The sequence below is a fragment of the Rousettus aegyptiacus genome, unplaced genomic scaffold (genome assembly GCF_014176215.1).
Source record: "Rousettus aegyptiacus isolate mRouAeg1 unplaced genomic scaffold, mRouAeg1.p scaffold_m13_p_4, whole genome shotgun sequence".
Taxonomy (NCBI): domain Eukaryota; kingdom Metazoa; phylum Chordata; class Mammalia; order Chiroptera; family Pteropodidae; genus Rousettus; species Rousettus aegyptiacus.
This window is the reverse complement of record NW_023416307.1, coordinates 5,117,391-5,139,180: the sequence shown is the minus strand read 5'-3', so window position 1 is coordinate 5,139,180 and position 21,790 is coordinate 5,117,391. Positions and strand designations below refer to the sequence as shown.

The 21,790-nt window shown below is 49.1% G+C and overlaps 1 protein-coding gene across 4 annotated transcripts in view; it reads right to left on the bottom strand.

The window, feature by feature from the left end:
* The window catches only part of RUNX1 (RUNX family transcription factor 1), a 227,903-nt gene that overhangs the window by 37,028 nt on the left and 169,085 nt on the right, over nt 1-21,790 (bottom strand). For 3 of the 4 annotated variants that reach the window (XM_016164079.2, XM_016164078.2, XM_016164080.2), the window contains exon 7: nt 2,744-2,935. The exons of the other annotated variant lie outside the window; for it this stretch is intronic. In XM_016164079.2, the coding sequence (XP_016019565.1) occupies nt 2,744-2,935 (192 nt within the window). The remainder of the gene's footprint in view (nt 1-2,743; nt 2,936-21,790) is intronic. 4 annotated transcript variants of the gene reach the window in all.

The following is a 21,790-nucleotide window of genomic DNA, read 5'->3' as shown; positions in this document are numbered from 1 at the left end:
AGCTCTTTTATAGTTAAAACCTCAACACACCAACAGCGGTTTGGTGTCATGGCAATCTATGCCCTTTTCCATCTGTACCCTGCCTCAGATGATTTGAGATGTCTATTTTGAGTGATTCTCAAGCACATCTAATTCTGGGTAAACAGAGACGGTACCCTACATTTGTGATTTCCTACTGACGAAGTTAAAGGGACAAGTATGACTCCCCGATAAAGCCCCAGCAAGACAAGGCTGCCCAGCCTCTCCTGCAAACCACGACCGCTTTGAGCTCACAGTTGCTGACATGTCCCCAAAGCTGAAAACATTCACACATCTGCATGTCGCCACTCTGACTACCTTTTGGGATATTTTTCTTACAACGACTGCTGCCCTTTCAAAGAGAGCCATAAACACATGCTGAATTTTTATATTAAGCATCTTCTTAAACACATTACAGGAGCTCCGGAGCTAAGCCTGGCAAATAACCATTTCCCACCTTCTCAAGAGCAGAACGAAGGCTCTGGCTGAAAGAGACTTTACTATTATCCCTGTTAACTTTCTAATTTCAGGGGGGCAGGGGGGAAACCCCAAGGGTCTACTCAGAACATGACTAGGGTAAAAAGCATTTTCTTACGGAAACAAAACAAAAGCAAAAACAAAAACAAAACAGAAAGGAAAAAAAAAAACAGAAAGAAAAAGGAAAAGTAGTTTTATTTGAAAATATCTTGGACACTTATTTTTTAAAAGTCGTTCTCACAATTTTAAAAGTGAAGCACTGGATGGCAAATCACAGTTGGGAAAGAAAGAACATCAGCCCTGCAGTTAACACGTTCTGCGGAGTAGCCGCTAACCCCCAAGGGCGCCCTAACAGCTGGTTAGCAGTGCGCAGATGCTGCAGAAGGGAACAGGTTCCAAAGGCAACCAGAAAGGGCAATGATGCTCTCTGTTAATCCCCACACTCTACTGAGCACATGGTACCCAAGGCTGGGAAACGCCGTCCATGTCCACGTGGTGCCTGGGCGGACACACTGGCCCCGCCCGCCCCCGCCCACGCCCCCCGCCCCCTGTTCTTTCTGGTGAAAAGAGTGCATCAGATAAGGAGGGACATCAGATCTGATTCACTCCGCGCCCAGACTGTTTGCAACGAGCCGGCTGGATGGGGACAGTTTCAACTTGCCCCGTGTGGCTGAACTTTAAAAATGCTTACTAGTTTCTGGTGGCGATATCCAAAAACGGCAAACCTGTTCGTCGACCTACTAGCGTGAATGGTCAGGTAGGCGAGGACAGAATAAGAAAATAGAGTCTCCCCTCGGATGTGACAGAGGGGAGTCCCGAAGATGACATGAATGAACTTTAAATGGTCCTAAACACAAGATCGAGAAATCTCCTCGAGGATTTTATTCTTTTTGGAAGAAAAGTGTTGTTTCACCCCAAGCCCATCTCTCTCACTTAATGTGCCATTGGATTTAATTTACCACACGCAGCACTTGCATTTTGGCATTTAAAAAAATTAACATGCATATTTTGAATAAGTACTCATGATCATTAAGCACCAGGAAACCGACGAGTTCGTGGGACCTGTTTCTAAATACCCCTGAGGCTGTAGATGAGAGGTAGCCCCCCAAAATCGAGCTTTATGTTTCTGTTTATACACCAAAGGGCCACTCTGCAGACAGGCCACTTAACAGCTGTGTGCGCGGTATCTTACGGGAAGATTTCTTTGGAAATTTTCCACTCGAATTAAAGAAGCTTCCATAGAAACAGAACCGAGAGCTAATGGCATCGCCCATCAATCAGGCTCTGTGCAAAGGGAGTGTGCACGCTTCTTGGGAACCCACACGTGCAAACCCCGAGATCGAGCTCTCACCCTGAAAACCCTGAAGAACCTAGGACACTTGCACATCCCACAATACAGCTCACAGGGAGCAATGCCCAGGGAAGCTAATTTCCACTGTCCCAGGAGGACAAGTGGCCCGTCCCTGGCTGACCACCCGCCCGGGGAAAGGACTCTTACTGTGCCCACATCACACACAGCTGTGCCCTGCACGGCACGAAGAAAACCACCGCGTTTCAGACATTCGAAATGCCATCACAGAGCAGATATACTCGTTGACGTCAGTGTTTCTACAGCGCAAACGAACGTGGTGTATTATCTAATTTGGCATAGTGGGTTTTGTGCGATTATTGTATTTCGCAGTATTTTTGCAGTTGCCAGCTAACCCCGTAAGGGCGTGAAGCGGGGCTTGGGGGATAACCTGCATTCTTTACTGGCTGCAAATTTATTTATCGCAAACAGTACCTCTGCTGCGATGGCATCCAGACATTTCTGCTCTCTCTTTACCCTTACACAAAAATGGACATCAGATACACACGTAATCTGAATACAATAACTTGAAACATCCTGACCTGTGCCTTGCTTGTGTGTGTGTGTGTCTGTCTGTCTGCGTTCGAGACTAACAGGTAAAGTAAGAAAATGGCCCAGCCAAAGCTAACTCTTAAAGGAGTCAAGGTATTATCTATACACTTCTCTCTGTGGTCCCTGCATGTCCTAGGTGGCGGGACCGCTCCGCCTGGGGATCTCGTGACAGCGCGGAGCTAACTCAGGCAGGTCTGGGCCAGGCGGAGACCACGTGCCTAACAATCTCCAAGACTGGTGGTCTGCGGCCCACGCTGGGAGCCGAGGCGGGGAGGGGAGGGGACGCTGGGGCTGCTCTGGGCGGGCTCTGCCCCAGGGCGAGGGCGAGGCGGGACGGGAAGTACTTACCCTGCATCTGACTCTGAGGCTGAGGGTTAAAGGCCGCGGAGTGGTTCAAGGCGGCCCGAGGGTTGGGAGTGGGGGCTGGGTGGTGTGGGCCGGCCCTCACGGCCGTGCGCCGCAGCTGCTCCAGCTCACTGAGCCGCTCGGAAAAGGACAAGCTCCCGGGCTTGGTCTGATCGTCTAGTTTCTGACGATGTCCTATTGTGGGGAGGGGGTGGGGAGGGAGGGGGAGGGGGAAGGGAGGGAAGGAAGAGATCAGAAAATGTATTGTGGATTTTCTAAAATTTGGGTTTTCTCGTCCTTTCCCTCCCTCGCCCCTCACCACCCCCGCGTGGATTTGCTGAATATTTTGCAGATTGGGCTGGCTGCCAATGGGAATTTGGGGCCGTTGTGCCCACAGCAGACTGGGGCCCCTTTCGTCACACTGGCCACTGGGCGGTCCCCCAATCTGGGCTCCGCACCCAACCCAACCCTCTGCAACCATTTCCGCCATTGGGCGAAGGCAGTGGGCACACGAGGCTTGGTGGCGGTAGTGGTGACAAGGTGCATTAATTGCTGGCTCTTGGCCACGTGCTGCGGGCTAAGCTATGGCAGCCAGGGGAGGTGCTCCCCAGGGGCCTCGGAACGGCGGCTCCTTACTGCAAGCCCAACACCCGGCAGGTCTCAGAGGCAGCAGAGTGGGCCCCGGGGCTCGGCGGGCACACCCCTTCCAACAGGAAACGAGGTGTGGCTGCAAACCCACAGCCCCCGGAGAGGCCGGATTTCCTGTCAAACGCAGGGCGCGCGGGGCAGCCCACAGCCCCTCGCTCGTCCTTTCCTGCAAGCTTTTCGCGAGCATTCTTTCTTCCCTGAAGTCGACTCTCCCAGGTGCACCTCGAGGGAACTGACTGGAAGGTGGAGCCTGGGCCTCATCCAGCCCGGGAGCCCCGGTGGGCCAGGCCCACTGGAGCTCGGGGGACACTCCCAGCAGACTGCGCGAGCTTCCCCAGGGGCCCGGGAATCCGGGGTGGGTAGGTGGGCCCCTGGGAGCAGGCTGCATGGGGCAGGCTGGAGGGCTGGAGCTCCTGCTTCCTCCCTTAATCCCCCATCGGACTGTCTTTAAACCGGAGACTCGGGCTTGTCAAACGGACCGGTGCTCCGATGTGCCCGATGCAGCCGCGGGTGAGCTCCTGCCTCACCCCGATGGTTTGAGTAAAGAGGCGCTGTCTGTCTGATTTCACAACCCCCTCCCCCACCACCCATCGTCAAGTGGCCTGGGAACGAGATTGGAGAAGCAGCCTGCTTGTTGCAACGATCAAGTTCTTGTTCACGTGCCCTGGCCCAATCCTGTTAGAAAGAGGGTCCCTTGATTCCGTACCCCTCAGCCCAGGGCAGGAGACGGGGTGGGAGACGGACGTGCTAACCTGGCTCCTAATCGCTACAATTAGAAAACTAAATTTTCTAACTTGCATTATGGTTTCGAATCTCCGTGCCTTGCTGTTTTTTTTTTTTTTTTTCCTGCTGCCAGGCCCCTTGGCACAACCGACACTGTCTCAAATTCCACACCAGAAAAAAGGACCCACTATATGGCCGTGATTTTATCATGAAAAAGACTCGCTTGGCTCCAAAATAAGGAAAAATACTTAAGCATAATATTTGTGCAGTTCGAATGCAACACCCCCTCTTCATGTGTCACCGAGGCAAATCTGGACTGTGATTCAGCCCCGTAGCCCGCAACACTTGACCTGAACACAAACAGCCTGAGTCACGCAGGCCCGACACACATGTGGGAGGCCTCTGACTGGCTGAGTATTTTAAGCACTGGCCTCGTGGGCAAAAGGCCATGGGGCCAGGTCCCAGAACAAGCCCCTTGTCATCCCTTTCCCTCAGAAGTACGAAAACGTCTTTTTCTAGAACATTCTATTTCAGTCAGTCACGGAGTTAATTCAGTGCCTCTGGATGGCGTTGTCCTTGACTCCTCCCTCCTCTTATCTGTGTGACACATTCTTAGCTTCCTGATGACCACAGTGAAAAACCTGAAGTTTTCTTGCAGACAAACCAACTCTCTTAACTCAACAGCCATCAAAGCATGATAACTCAGCCCTTTTAAATGCCCGCCGTGATCTAACACCTGGTCTTAGGAACCAAGGAGAGACGAAGGCAGGAAAAGGATTCTGGAGAATTCTACTGCCTCTGTAAGAATGCCAGTCGGCGCCGTAATGGTGCAGAGGCTTCCCGCAGGTTTTGTAGCCATTTCGAAACTTCCCATTCCTTGGGCACCCCGTGGCATTTTTGAAGAACACTGTGTCAAAGGCAGTGGGTGACCCGGGGGAATGCTGTGTACGAGCTCATTCTGAATACTTGGCATTCGGTGTTTTGAAGAAAGGCCATCAGTTGTGTCTGCCTCAGCCACCAAGCTGGGGGACTATGTGCCACCAAGAAACCAAACACGAATTCATTTCAGGTAAGTCACTGCAGTGGCCGGGCACAACTGTGAGATGATAATACTTTAAAAAAAAAAAAAAAGAGTCCCCTCTCATTGCCCTGTGCTTAAAAAAAAAAAAAAAATTAATGCGTGAGCAATTTCTGTACCAGCTGACACCTGCCAAAATCGTAGTCATTTACAGAGATTAAGTGATGACTGTCTGCTTTAGCAGGAATGTTTGGGCATAATTCTCAGAGAAAACAATTCTTCACTCTAAGCTATTTCCTAAGCCCTGAAAGTCACGAGGCTGAGTTGAATGCTGGAGGAGTCAGGGGAGAGCTACATGCTGCTGCTCACGGGTGATCCCTGGAGTGAGACCCCCCACGGCCTTCTCCTTCCTCACAAAGGGGCTAGGGAGTTATAACGGCAGGGCTCTGGGGAAATGAAAAGCATTATCATAGTAAGGTGTGGCTCAGATGCATTTATAAGTGAGATCAAAGGAACACCTAATTCTTCTTTTCTAAAACCATCAGATTTCATGTGCCAAAGAGCAATATTTTGTGTGAACTATAGAAGCTTGCAATATAAACTTGCAAGCTAGGGAAAATGAATGCTTTATGTCTCCCGTTTCCTGTATCTGGGGGCAATTAAAATTTCAATTTGACCCCTGAATTTTAAATACAGGAGAATGGAAAATATCTATCATCAAATTCATTTTTCTTCTTTCTTATGGAGTACGGGACTTCAGGGGGCGATAGGGAACTCAGTTCTGGATCAAACGTCTGGTAGAATTACAACGTAGCCCCAAGCGTGTGCACGCGGACAGCCTGGCTTTCTGAGCACGCCGGAAGTAAATTGCGAATGTTATTCGGTGGTTCTTAAAACAGTGGCTACCTCAAGATTTCGTACTGAATTTTATTGAGTTTTAGGCAGTTGAAAAAGATACTAAATTAAATTATGTTTCTCTATTATCATTTTCAGATTTTTGAAAAAAGTACTTGATTAGAATTTTATTATATCTGCAGTCATAAAAAGTCAACAGAAAAAATAAATTAATTAATCCCATCTACTAAGTTTTACTTCTTCATTCCAAAGCCATACATCCTGCAGATTTCTGGAATGGCTGCCCATACGGCACCCCTAAATGTCGTGATATTTGTGATGGATAATGAGACCAACTTTGGCTTTGAGCTATGAAAACTAGACTGAGTGGGCATGTGTATCTCACCGAAAACTGAACTGTCTTTTTCAAGAAACCATTGTTGATCTGTGAAATAAGGTAATGATCTTCTATACAAGAAAACCAGATCAGGCTAAATGACCACCTTTTCCTGGAAAATTCTGGCTAGTGAGAATAATTTTCTAGCAGTTGACATGTTAGTTCACGTTTCTGATATGGGTTTACCAGTTTTCTTGATAGATTCTCAGCAGAAAAATTAGGAAGGTATATCGTCAAAGCATGGACATGATGAGCAACTGAGAAAAATCCACGCAAAATGTAATAGCAAAAAGATATCTATCTATATGTGTGTATGTGTGTCTATCTACCTACCTAATCATCCATCTATCTATCTATCTATCTATCTATCAATCTATCTATCTATCAATCTATCATCTATCTATCATTATCATCTATCATCATCATCCACCTATCATCCATCTATCTATCTATCCATCCATCCATCCATCCATCCATCCATCCATCCATCTATCATCTATCTTTGCGATTCTTCTAAAAGGATATGTGTATTTCAAAAGACATTTGCCAATCCACCTGATATTAATGACATAGATCTGGACATAAAACCTAGATTTTTCTTTCCTTAGTTTGCTACTGCATCATGACTATGGAAAAGGATTTATGCGTGGCAGGAAACCGCTGATTTTTCCTGGTTTAACAGTCTAATCTCCAGGTTCCAAGGTCATTCAAATCATTAGGACTTTAAAGCAACGACATTGAATGGAAATGTGATCCTTCCTTAAAGCACCTTGCAGGTGGTACCATAAACCTTCCTAACTGCAAACTTATCCGTCTGCTGCTTAATTTATTGTTGAGCAATATTGTCCCATATTATAGATTGTGTATACGCTATGCATGCAATACATAATGCAATATAAAATATATAATATGTTACATATGTATACATGTATACAATTCATCCAATGTTATAGATACATAGGTAGCTGAACTTTCCCCTCAATCTCTTCCCATATTATTATATTAAGCTAAGAGGATAGGACAAGGTTGGAGCTGGAGAAGGGCCAGAGAAATCAGCCTTGCGCTTTAACCGATGTGTGGGAAGTGAAGTTCAGAGAAGTTATGTCATTTGCCCAGTGTCACACAGCCAGTGAGCGAGAGAGGACAGGTCTGAAATCACACCCACACCCTCAACCTCTCCTCTACCTCACGTCCAAGGCACCTAGAAGTACCAAATTCTGTGACCCTCGGGTGAAGAGAGAGAAAAGCTGCGTCGCACAGCTGTAGGTCACGGGGACTCTAGAGCTCGTCAGTGATTTGCACCGTCTGCCTTTACAGTCCACGTGTGTTCCTACTTGTCCTTAGAATAGGAGAGCCAGAGCTGAACTGTGGCCCGCAGAGAGAGCTGTAACCCCAGCGGGCATCGGACTCTCCGGATGCTCTGGCTGGGTGGGTCTGCGGCGGGGCCCGAGAATCTAGATCTGTGCTGAGGTCCAGGTGATGCTGCAGCTGCTGGTCCGAGGAACACGCGGGGAGGAAGAGTGTGGGAGGGAGCGACTCCTTCCTGTGGTGTGTGCGCTTTCGGCATGCTTCTCATGTGCTGTGGGCTGGAAATTAAAACGCCAAATACACCAGAACTGTGTTTAGACTACGTGTCCCTGGGCACTGAGTGATGACCTTGTTTTGGCGATAACTGAGTCTTTTTCCTGATTTTTTTATTTTTCGATGTATGAGAAGTAGCTGAAAATGCCAAAAGTCTGTCCTGCAGATAGGTGGGTGGTGGCTGTCTCTCTCTCTCTCACCATCACAGAGTCAGTCACCGTCAAGATAATCAGACCGGTTTATAAGGTGAACCCGGAGTTCTCGAGAGGGAGGTAGCTCCTACCCCACCATCTAAGGAAGGACTTGGAGGAACGGCAGGAAAATGTCACGTGGAACCTACCAGTCCGTTCCAGAAAAGAAGCTATTGAGACCTCCGAGCCCCCGCAAAGATGGGGATTTAATGCAAACGCTCTAACCCTTTCCACCACCAGGGAAATGGGACTGCCAGTCTGGGTGTCAAGAACGCCCCGTCCTAAATTCGCGTTTCCACCCAACTCTCTTGCGAACGAGAGCAAGCCTCTTCACCACCCAGCCTCCTTATCCCGAAGCCTGGGGTTAAAGGACCAGGATGGGTTACCCCAAGGGGCGCTTAAAGCATTCACAGCGAGCGATTACACGTGCGGCAATTGGCCACTCACCTGGCTCTTGCTGGATGGCTCTAAACACAGGCTTTCTTGGACAACTGCATATGACATGAGAACTCTCAAGGTTTTCTTCCTGTTCCCCCCTCTCCAGGTAGATCTCTGGCCTTCGGGCGCCAGTCCTGAGCCCGACTGTCAAACTGGTCGTCAGAGCTCTCCCTTGATCTCCGGCAGATCCTCAATCTGGGATCCCACCCGGCTTGCCCCACCTGCTGGCGAGCACCCGTTGGTGTGGTCAGCACCTCTGTTCAAGGCATCCTGAGAACTCACCCTCCCTCTGCCTCCTGCTGTTTCCTCCGTGGCCTTTGGGGCAGTTATTGGTGGCCTCGGACATCAGTGTTCATCGATCTCCTCCTCCTCTCTCCCTTCGAGCCTTCGCTGAGCCTCTCCTGCTTCTTTACTGACTGGGGCATCCCGTTCTGTTTTTGCTCCTTCCCCATTGTCCCGCCAACGCTGCGGCCAGACCGCGCGGGCCACTACACTCACCTTCGCCTGCCCGGAAGCTGTCAGCAGCCGCAGCAGGGATAAGAGCTGCTCGGCCAAACCTCTATCTCATTTCGCTGTCTCTCTTATTGGTTAGAAAATAATGACGCTCTTTGTCCCCCCCGCCCGCCCCCTCCCATCAGTGGCAAGAGGACCGTCAGTCTGACATTGGTGCTCATCATCCTACCTGAGTGACAGCCCCCCCCCCCCCCGCGCCATGTGCCCTGTGCGGGACTTCTGTCTCCTGGCTCATGCCCCTCCCACCTCCTTCAGGTGGATAAATCACAGTGAGCCAGTGGGGGGAAACCTACTAGGATGCCCCCCCCCCTGTTTCCTAGGCAACGTGTCTGTACTCAGGGGTTCTAGAGACATGCCAATCTACTACCCCAGGAAAATCGCCAGCAGGGACAGAGGGACCTTTGGCTGAGAAGAGCTTTGTTTCTCTTGCAGGTGGTCACAGACAGCAGTGTGACCACAGAGTCTGCAGGTACACGAGGCTCCCGTATCCTGGGCCTTCTCAAACCATAGTCCTGCAGCGGCCCCTCGGGCGGCACGAAGTGCCCGGTTTAGAGCTCAGGCTGGCACTTTGCTGAGACCGCTTTCTATGAATGCCCCTCCCCCGCACTTGGAACTAGAAGGCGGACTGTGCGAATTCCGCCTTCGGCCCAGCCACACCGGCCCCCTGGCTGTCCACCTGGCTGTCGCTGCTCAGTGCCTGCCTCGGGGCCTTTGTACTTAGTGCTTCCTTTGACAAGAACATTCTTTCCCCAAGACACCTGTAGACCGGATCCCTCCTGTCCTTCGAGTCTTTGCTTACGTTTCATCTTCTCCCTGAGAACGTCCCAAACAGCCTATTTTAACTTGCAAAATGTCCCCTACCTGACCAATCTCTATCCTTCAGCGTTAGCTTTCTGCGCAGCACCAATGAATGTAATTTATGGTCTGTCTTGTGCCCACCGGCCTGGACGCTCCGTAAGGGTGGGATTTGGTCTCTTTTCTTTGGGGCCGTGTCCCTAGCACCTATAAGAGCACCTGGCACACAGTAGGCTCACTAAACGTTGACTAAATGACCGACTGAGGGACTGAATGAATGCTCAGGGCCTTCACGACGGGCGCCATCCAACTCTCTTCCAACTAACTGTAGAATTCATTTGGGGCAAAATGGAACTCAGAAAAACGACCCTTTTGAGGAACAGTATCACAACTGCGCATATAGAGTTCCATGGAGAATTATCTCACTCGGAGTTAAGCGAGTCTGTAAAACTCACATGCGCTGTCCCGCCACAGCCGCCCTCAGGACGTGAGCTAAGACATGACTGCTAGCATGTGCGTAAAAGGGTAGGCGTGGAAAGCCAGGGTGAGACGGGAAGGCAAAGCCAGCTGCGGCCAACGCAAGATCAACAGCTAACAGCCGGCACTGGACCTGCCCCGTCTCTCCCCTTCCCCGACCCCAGACCATGCCCCCAAATCCACGGGACAAAAGCAGAAACAAGACTGAGTTCTTCGCAGTTCGAGGCTCATGGCCACAGACCGGAGCTTTTCGCTCACTCGCAGAGCCGTTGGGTGACCTGGGCCTTCCCGAAACACAGCAGTCGAAGTCTGTACTCATCGGTCGCCACCGGTTACCTCTTGTTTCTGTCTGGTGACTCAGGAGGTAATTGTAGCTTGGGGCAGAGAACCCGCCTGCCTTCTTTTCCTCTTGACCAGAGGTGGCCCTCTGCGGGGGCAGCAGAGGAGAGCTCTACAGAAAGTTCAGACTGCTCATGAGGTCAAGAACCTTTCTCCTCTACCGGCCTGCAATTCCTGCTATTACCGACCCTCCCTCGGGGAAGTCTCAAGAAAACCCCTTCAAAAGTCCCCCCCGGAGTGGCAACTGCCGGTAATGTGGAGTCGTTTATCTGAGTAACTCCTGCCCCGCAAGGCCAGGCTCTGAATGGAAGGTGACATGGGAAGAGTAGGTTCCCGTGGCGGGTGGGCAGGGCAGGGTCGGGGCTGGACTCAGGAAATGCCGCCTGGAGAGTCTGAGGGGCTTTGCAGCTCAGCTCTTCAGCAAAGCTGGCTAGCCCCGAGGCAAGGTCTGAGGAAGGGCAGAGGACACGCCCCGAGGCCCGCAGACTCCACCTGCTTCCCACTGCCACATGGCGGGGCATTCCTGCTGTCCGCAAGGGCCCCGGCCCGCCCTGCGGGTCTCCACTCCCTCCTGCACCGGCTCGTGCCACGCATGACGAACCGGCAGAGGCGCCGAGCGTGGCCGGACGGGACGGGGAAACTGAGTCCTTCCGCGGTTGGGTGGTGCCTAGTATAACTGGATGAATGAATGAGTGAGTGAGTGAGTGAATAACCTCCCCTCTCCTGGGCTGGGCCCATCCTGGGATGCGCACCCAGCATTGTGTGGGATGGTCTCTGCCGGAAAGAAGGAAATTTCCTCCCCGTGGTGAGAAGCCCAGTCGCTTATTTGTGACACCCCTTCCGTCACAAGTGCCAGCCGAATTCTGGGCCAGCCTTATGGGACCAGGAGACCGAGGGGCCAGCCGAAGTCCCTTAAGAGATGGCCGAGCAGGCCCTGGCTGATACAACAGAAAGCCAACAGTACCTAGCAGTTGCTTTGAACAGGCCATTTGCCCTACCTCACAGCGTCCGGAGAAGAAGCCTTCGGGTCAATCTGGGGGCTGGTGGCCTGACTCAGGCTAACTTCTGTCCACCCAGAGAAGGAGCATCTGGGGGGAGGGCGTCCTTCCTGAAATGGCACGTGGCTATGTACCTGCGACTCCCGAAGAGCCACAGCGCAGGGAGGAGAAACACGGATCCTGCTGCTTGCCAGCACCCACCCCGGTGACCACATCCAAGCCAGTTCTGGAATGAGGACGAGGCGGCGCTCCATACTTCCTCCCTCGTAAGCCCAGGCAACTGTCCTGTCCAAACCTTTTCCAGATGCGAAAGTGAGAGACCACCCCCTTTCTCGGTCTCAGGCTCGGGGGTTGGGCGGGGGGCCTGACCCTGGGAAGCGGGCTCCCTGCGGCCCGCTTCCCAGCTCCTCTCTGCTGGGAAGGCACAGGAACCCCGCCTGCTCCCCGAATGTTTTGAACTTTTTCTCCTTTTAACTCCGTAAACAGTCCCTCTTCTGTGTGAACACTCTGCCGTGTAAAACCAGATTATGCTGAGTGTTTCCCCAGCCTCAGGGGGAGGGGGCTTCCCGCCCCGCTCCCCTCCCCCACCCCCAACTTTTATTATTTTTTTTTTAACCACTTCTGCTTCCTTCATTTTCTCTGCAGCTGCAGCAGAGAGATATAGTAACGCTACTGTATAGGATTTTGAAAGCCGGGCCCCCGAGAGCTTTCCAAACTCCATACAAGCCGCTTATTCTCCGGCTTGTTTTCTTTGGCTTCAGGTTAGTAACACAGAATGAGTCAAACAGTATTAACTTTCAATAGGGAAGTGCTGTGGTCAACCAAAGCTGTTTGCGGCTAGATTGTGAAGATAGGTAGGGCAGGTAATGAAGAACAGCCCATAATACTGCGAGGAGGCAAAGGAGGGGGACGGCCTCGCTCAGAAACACCCGCCGACTCAGTCAGCAGGACTCGGGCCATCCTTCTCGGCCGGCCGAGGAATCAGCGCCGTGGTCTCTGACGGGCCAGGCAGGACGGTGGCCACGCCGAGACGCCATGGCCTACGCCACTGAGCACTTTGCGGGTATAAAGCTGTCTTTTCTATTTTATTTTCTTATGGTGCCGAAGCCATGGGAAGGCTGGCTAGGGTGGCTGTTCCTACTTACGGCATGTCGCCCTGGCATGGACCTGCATTTCTTTCTCTCTCCAGCCTGGGGAAGGAGGAGATGCTCCATCTCTTCCTCTCCCCGGCCCTCCCCCGTCTCCCCGGTCCTGGGTCTCTGTCTCCCCAGGTTAGCGGCAGCTCCAGGGCCCCCCGGCTCTCCTTTTCCAGGTGAGAAAATGGTGCGTGGGAAGTGCAATCCCTCCTACAGAGAGCGAATTGTACTTTTAGAAGCTGATAAGGATCTTCAAGTCATCAAACCTCTCTCTCATTCTGCACATGGGGAAACTGAGGCTCTGAGAGGGGATGGCAGCCCCTGAGCTTCGAGGAGCCAGGGGGGCCAGAATGTGGACTCCCAGGCCCGCGGTCCCTCCCACTCCCTTGCCCAGGGCTCAAAATTCCTTTTCAGCACCGCCGGCTCCTGAGAAGACTCAAATTTCAGCATTTTCCAGTTCTTTCTCCCTGCCCTCAGCTACCTATTTATTTTCAGACTGGCTGAGTCACCCAGGGAATAGCAAGCGGGAGATTCTCCCAACCCGCCGCCCGCAGCACGTCTGCAAACGGACAGGACGGCAAGCGGCCTCTGGAGCCTCGACAGATCGTCACCTCTGAGCAGCTGCAGTTTTGACTCGTCCAGGGAACCCGGGAACCGGGCGTGAAGGCTCGAGGGTGTAATATTTCACCTCCCTGAAATCTAATCCAGAAATAGGCGAGCTGCATATATAAAGAGCCATGGGCAGGGAAAAAAAAAAAAAAAAAAAGGAATAAGGCTAACGAGTTGCGCTATGATCTTCCGTGCTTTGCAAGCCCGTCATGGAAAGAAAATGGAATCGTAGGGTTGTACAGGAAAAACCGCATTTGGTTTTGCGAAGAAAGAGATGCTAAGAGAAAATCCAACCCTTTTTGTTTTGAACAGTCTTAAGGGGTAGATAGTGGTAGGTAAAGAAAATATTAAGATATTCTAACAGCAAAATGTAACTTTCCTAAAAGTATGGGTTTACGGTGGGGGCCGATTTAAATATATTTATTTTTTTCTCTACAATTTTCTTCTCACCAATCCCCAAAGCCATGATGAGATGAAATCTACCTTCGAGAAACCAATGATATTTTAAGATCCCTCAGATTTTTGTCTAATACACACTATACTAATGCTTTTGTTATTATTTTTCTATTATCTAATTATGTACCTATTATAACTAACTCTATTACCTAATCGATGCACTGTTGACAAAGCACCTTGATATATATTATCTCGGTTCATCCCAAACAACTCTGCAGTACACAGAGCTCACGTTACTATTCCCACCTTACAGATGACCCAGTAGAAGCTTCTAGATGCTGAGTCTGGCCAGGTCCCACAGCAGCACGAGTGCTAACGACTGGTTAAGAAACGACGACGTTTTGAGTCAAATCTTTGTTTGGAAAAAGACCAAACACGTAGGTTTAAATTGTTGAAGTCAGTTCCCTGAGTCAGTATTTGGGGTTAATAACAGGTAGGGTGGAAGAAAAAAGAGAAGAAAAAGCCCTTATTGTATGATATTCTGAGGGCCTAATCTGCCAATTTTTTTTTTTTTTTTTAAAACAATTTGGCACTGGCAGGTACGTGGCCCCGGCTGGGGCCGGGTTCCAAGGTTCCTGGGAAGGGCTGTGGCGGAGGGACAGGGACCAACCTGTGTCCAGGGCACGAGCTCCAGCAGCAGCAAACATTTAGGGAGCACGTCCGTGCCGGGCACCGTGCTGTCTCCGCGGGGTGCTACTTTATCCGACCTGCACCAGACGCCCCCAGCACAAGGATCTCATCCTCCTGGTTTTGCACGGAGGACGCTGAGCCCAGGGAGGCTAATCCGATCACGGAGGAGAAGCGAGGTCGCCTCGGGCAGTCAGCGCTCCAGCCAGAGCCGCCAACAGCCCTCCCTCCGGCCCGGCGGCTCAGGCCGGCTCATTTAATCCTCACACGGCCAGCAAGGCAGGCGTCACTAAGCCCATTCTGCAGATGGGGAAACCGACAGGCAGCGAGTGAGTAGCAGGGATCAGGCCTGAGGCCAGGTGGGCCCAGCTCCAAACTCCTCGCTGGCCCCCTCCGGCTCAGAGTTCTCTGCCTCCCTTCTGCAACACCGGCTACCGGCAATACTGGACGTCGTCGCAAAGATGTGACTATGGTTATTTCATCTCAGCTCTCTAAAACCGGAAAACTCATAAAACCTTCAGAGGTCAGTAGGAATAGGATGACACCAGGAACAAGTCGGAAAAGGGCTGTACACGTACATAGCACTTGAGAACTTCCCTATTTCAGATATTTACTTTTTATCTCAAATGACTCGAAGACTGACCTCTAAGCCATGGTGAACAAAAACCAAAACCAAACCAACCAACCAAGCAGAATCTCAAGTGTTCATCATTTTGGTATCTGAAAACGCACTGAAAGATTTCAATAACAGCCTGAATTTTAGTCAATACTTGCTTTGTTGGAACCCGAGTGTATGTAAATCATGGAAGAACCAACTAATGAATTGCCATTAACGTACTTTATAGAGATCTAGGGAGTTGGCAGATTAATTCAATTGTTTTCCTTTTTAAAAAAAAAAGGCAAGTAGAAAAGGACTTTTCTTTGGGTCTTTAAATATTTTTTACCTTGGCTTCCATCTATAACTGTATCTCCAGAATGTCTGGCTACTGGCTAGAGCGAATTTTCCTGGTAACACGGCATGACTTAGTTGTACAGGAACTTGATATAAATATACCATGTGTAAGTCACGCTATGAAAAAATCATTTCACATCCAACCCAATGTCATTGTCTTGTGATGTGTCTGGTAATACAGCTGTAATGCCCAGCGACAGATTACACCCCTAATGTACCCCCTTCTTCACTGCCAACGTTTTAGAGCCAAATAGCGAACTTGTAGAAGAAATTATTTACGAAAGAAAATAACGTGGAAAGGACAGGAGGGCGCAAATTTGCAAGTCAGCACAAATGAACTTAGACGTAGTGCTGGTGAAGGGGAGTAGCTCTTGGTTAACTTATTTAAACCGACCTTCCAGATATATGTAATGTGTGTGTGCGTGTGTGTGTGTGTGTGTGTGTGTGTGCGCGCGCGTGCGCATGTGTGTGTATGGTTGTAGGGTTCTCCGACACTTGCGGGATTCAATTCTTACTAATGACTTTCTTAGCTACATAGCTTTACAGGAAAACAAAAACAAAAACAAAAAATCAAAATCCCCAAACCTTTGGGAAAATTCAAGGAAAAGTTTTTCTTTTTTTCCTTTCAAAATGAAAAATGGAAAGTGGCTAGTGTGTGGGAAAAAACGTTGACCCCACCCCAAAGCTGAGAAGCCAATGCGTTATAACAGGGCACTGCGATGTGTCAACCACAATCCATCCGCCAGCCGTGGGTCCACCAACCCCTCCTCCCCGCCCCCACACACACACAGGAGATGTGCACCCAGAACTGGGACCACCTGCTCCTGCGGGAGCCAGCCACGGTTACTGGGGCCACAGCTTCAGAACTCCCCGAAACGCAACTAGATGCACCCATGACCTCAGCCGAACTGCTCCCCAACCACCCCAGGAGAGGGCTGCTCCATTAGACCATGAGATGCAAGGGCAACAGATCACCCAGGCGTCGGGCATGCACCGAGGCGGTCTCTAACGCTGTGAGAAAGAGCACCATGTCACTGGAATGTGCCACCGAAATGGCTTGGTGGGGCGGGGCCGGGGCCCAGAGAGCCCACAAATGCAAAAACCAAAACCAAAACCCAGAATCTGGAAAGGCCCGTTTCTCCGCTGCTGCGGGGCTTGGCGGTGTCTAACGGAGCGGCTGGGCACCCCGGCCGGTGGGCTGCTTTCTCCTGGTGTAAGAATTCAGACCTCACGAGACGCTGGCACGTTTGCTGTCAGTTTTCTGGAACAGTTTCCCAGAGCCTGTCCTACAGCTATTTGCTGCACACATTGGAAAGGACCCACATGTGACAAGCTCGAGTCCGGGCTTTTGATGTTACACAGACTGAATTTTACCCCTGAGTTTTTTCACAAAGTTCGACATGTGGGGCCAAGGCCATATTACCTACAAGGGACTTGGGAACAGTGTCCAGACTGTTTCAAAGATCCGTAAAAATGAGAGATTTTACTGGGTTTAAATACAGAAAGAAAACAAACAAACAGAACAATCTAAATAATGCAACATTATGGCAACTTCATGAATTTTTAAATAGCATTCATGAATTTTTTTTTTTTTTGCTTAGAGTTTTCTTATAGCCAAAGGATCATAAGCCTAAATGCAAATAATTACTCCATCCTCCACAGGCTCCTGTCTGCCAGATGGTTTTCAGCTTTCTACGGAGGCTGTTGCATTCAGCTTCCTAGCCCTGAGTACCGGCACTGTCATGCCTGGGGGCTCAGCCACGCCAGCCACCCATAAGCAAGTGCCCAAATGGGGACCGTCCTTACCCCTGACGGTCATTACATGCTGATGGCAGCGAAATCAAGGCCGTGGGAAACCGAATGAGTTACTCATAGGCAGATCATTTTAAAAACAAATGATAAAAGTCATTTTAAAAATGTACAGCAAAAAACCAAAACCAAAACCAAAACAAACAAAAAGATACCTAAAGAATAATCTGGGTGCATGTGGACGCGTCTGATGTGACAAAGGTTGATGTCGCTGAGGGGTGCTCGTGGGGGTCAGCCTCTCGGGGGCCCTCTTCACGGGGAACCTATGGCTCTGTTTTTCTGACCATATTTCGCTACCCCTTCTGAGTGGGAACTCACTTGGAGATGATCTCGTCCCACTGCCCAGCTTGACGCAAGAAGAAAGTGAGCATGGAAGTATGAAACGGCCTGAGTTCACACCCACGGGCCTGGAGCCGCGTTCACCCCTAGCTCGGGATCCAGAGATTTTTATTCTCTTACATGTTTAAAGATTAAGAATCTAAAACCTTAATGCAGACAGGATTTTTTTTCTTTTCTTTTAGCCCGTCATATAGTAAATTCTAGCAAGGACTGTGAAATATTAGCTTGGCTCTCCACCTCACGGGTGTGCCATTCGTAAATGGGTTTGCGGTGGTCCCACTGGAAAGAGACATTCACGGTAATGGTTCAAGTTTCATTGCGTTTCTTCTCTCCTGTCCCCTGTGTTATACTAGAAAGTCCTGAAACATTTCCTGGGGTTCTCACTGGTACCTAGAAGGAACTTTTTCTTTCTTTTTGCAGCAATACAAATGCTATCTAAAAATCTGAGTGATTTCTATATAAAATAGGGCTAGATACCAAGGGGTCGCAGGCCTGCCAAAGTCTCAGCAAGCTTAGGTAAGGTGGGTAATTACTGCTTCCGGGGCAGAAGCATACTCCCTGCAGGCTCATCTTACATTCCTGCTCATCCTTAGTCTGAATTAAATCTGCCACCGGCTCAAGGTCCAGGAAGATCTTTATGTACATACAATTCTTCTTAGTCCAGCTTTATACTGCTAAAGATAATCAGGAGAAAGAGATTCTCAAATTCACTGGAACTGTTTGGCAGGATTATTATGAACGCTTTGAAAACTGCTTTTGCCAAATCTTCAGGTAGTTGGGGGGACTCGGCACTGTGGGAAATATAGTATCAGTGGAAGTCATCCCAAAGGGTCCAACTTAGCACCAAAACGCCTTTCAAAGTAGGGAGGGGGAATCAATTAAGTAGAACATTTTCTCTTCTTTGAACTTCTGTCTGTCTCCCATTTTATATTTGGGTGAGAAGGAAGAAAGGATAATGTCCTTTTCCTTTTGTGGGTCAGGATTTCATCTAGAAAGAACAAAAGGATCTCAGGGAAGAGGCAGGACACCTCATTACCTGGAAGATATGCTTCGAGCAAGTCCCAGCGGACAAAGTGACTGTGGATTGATAATTGCAATCCTGAGATCACAGATCTATAAACTGTCTGGCATTCCACTGGCCAGTCAGGAGCAAAGAATGACACAGGAGGTTCACGCTCCCAGCGGGCTGCACACTGTGCTCACGGGCCCTCCAGGGTGATTTGCCAAAGGGGGAAATAAATGCTCTCAGACTATTCACCTGGCGGACATTTTTGTCACATTATTCCTGCACGCCAGCACTAGAGGAAGAGGCTTATGTCATGCACCATCCCATCTTCAGGTCCCTATTGATGCCAGGCCCCCAAACAGACCCGAGTGACAGACACGGAACAAATCCCCGCACGTGCGACAGTGTGGATGCATACTGGGTCATGCCCCTGCCCCCAGCACAGACGGCACTGAGCCCTGCCCGAGGGAAAATTCTGATTCCTTCCTGTCCGTACAAAAACGACCCCAGCCAAGGCCACGAGGTTCTGCTTTCTCGAAGACAACTGTATGAGAACCAGAATCGTATTGATGAACTCTTCTAAAAAAGAATTTCCGAAACAGAAATTTCAATATGATGAAGCTCAAAGAGGAGCTGGTGCAGTTCCTAAAATCAGACTCTGGCGTCTGTGAAGTCACTGTCTGGACTGCATTTCGGTTCTGCTTGCTAACCCTGCGACCTTGGCAAGGACTCAGGCTTCTCTTTGCTTCGACTTCCTTACCTGTTCTTGTGAAGATTAAACCAACTAATATATGCCAGTGCTCGGGACGGCGTTGGGCGAACAGTTAGCACTGTGAGGTATTATCATTATTCTTAGATGTTTTTATTATTAAAGGAAAATGCCATTTAAAAAAATAACTATATATTAGTCCATCACAAGAGCAATCTGTAAATATTTCTGGCTCATCTCATTCTTTTCTAGCTAAACTTGGTTTCAAGTACTTTCAGGTCTGTTATCGCCGTAAGTTTATAGGGACCTTTCACATGCATCTCTTTTCACTTGAAACGTGCTCACCATTTATTATATGAAGATCCTGTTTTGTTTTTTGTTTTTTGTTTGTTTTTTTTTTTTATGTAGATAGGTATGCTATTTCTATTCAAAATCACAGAAAATTCTATCCCTGTGACGCAATCTCAACAGTCTTTAACAAAGAAATGGAGTGATGGGGACTTAGGCCCGGCAGTCAACCTCTTTTAATTAAATTGTTAAATTTTCCCTATTAGTTGTCAAGAAAACCAGTGCCCTGGAAAACAGCATATTCTAACGTTTTCACGTAACGGCGCCGCCTCCTTCCCCGCGACCGTGACTCTCAAGAGCTCAAGCACAACGCGGTTCCTGTGAAAGACTCTTTAACCCCAGGGCAGAAGTTGTCCCAGGAACGGCCAATATTTGTTTTATTAACCTTTTCAATTTTTCATTAGGTTACTCAGTGTTCCAGATATAACGGATTCCTGCCCGGGCAGGAGATGGCTCACGACGTCAGGATGACTATCCATTCCACATCACTAGCCCTCCCCGACCCCCGCCCTGACCCCTGCCACCATTGGGTCAGATAGGGTCCCAACTGCTCTCTCTCCTCAACCCCTCCTTAGCAAAATATCATCCTCCATGGCACTAATTCATGTATTCAAATTATTTCACGAAATATCTGCAGAGAATATGCTTTGATATTTCAATATTATCATATTACAGACACAGGCTGAAAACTAGACTTTTTCATTAGGTCCTCTAAATATTGGGGAAAAAACCATAAAAACAACTTTCAGATATCCTTTGTGTGTGTGTGTGTGTGTGTGTGTGTGTGTGTGTGTGTGAAAAATCCTCTCACTCTCTCTTTAAGGCTTAAAGAGAAGACTATCTTTCCTTATGTTAACAAGCTACTAAGGATTCTACCTGTGAACTGAAAATAAGTCCTTCTTGTAAGAACTGATCCCAGAGGATACCTCCTGATAGTGCTCTTTCTTCATAACGAATTTAATTTTCAACAATGAATAATTTCTCTATTGGTTTGAAACAACAAATTATAATCTCAGCCTGGCCAACAGACAGCTGTGGTGTGTTCTGGACCTCTTCGTTCTTGTCTCAAGTCCCTGAGTGGCAGATTGAATGGGCTAAGCTTTCCTTCTGTTTTTTTTTGTTTTGTTTTGTTTTGTTTTGTTTTTTGCACACAGGCTTCAAGTTGAAGGCTCCGTGCCTGCAATGCTGCCCTACCGTTCCCCCTTCCTAGACAATCTCAGAGCTGGGACAAACGTGAGAGGTCACTTAAGCCCGAATCTTATTTCAAACACGAAGGATACCGAGGCCAGGTCAGAGTTTTGTATAGACCACGAGTAGATGTTATGGTATAGACGGTGAGGTGACCGGATGGATGAATGGACAGATGGATGAATGGACAGATGGAAGGATGGATAACGGAGAGGGATGTAGGATTAGGTATCAGAGCCTCTTCATTCTATTTCTGGCTTCGTCTATGACACAATTATCTATGACACAATTAGGCCTCAGTGCCTGCTCAGGTCCCTTCTAGCTCCCATAGTCTTTGATATCACTGAAACAAGAGACGTTTTCAAAACTATTTGACTTGGTGATGCCGGGGCCATTTTGCCAGAATTACTCTGAATTCACAGACCATGGTGACAGAAGGATCCTTAGAGGTCTTATTAATCCACATATCTGACACTGTCTGGGTGTCCTGACTTACATGCAGGGAGCTCTCAGCACTACATTAGAGAGTGCCCGGGAATTCTTCACACTAGCACAGTTACCAAAATAACCTAAGTGTCTGTTGACAGCTGAATGGATAAAGACAATGGTGTGTGTGTGTGTGTGTGTGTGTGTGTGTGTGTGTATCTCACACAATAGAATATTATTTAGCCATTAAAAAAGAAAGAAATTCTGCTACTTGCAACAACATGGACGGACCTGGAAGGCATTATGCTAAACGAAATGAGTCAGACAGAGAAAGACAACTATCGGATGACCTCAGTTATATGTGGAATGCAAAAAACTGAACTCATAGAAACAGAGAGCTGACTGGTGGTTGCCAGGGACAGGAGTGCAGAGGGGAAATGGTGAAGGTGGTCACAGGGTAGATACTTTCAGTTATAAGATGAATAAGTTCTGG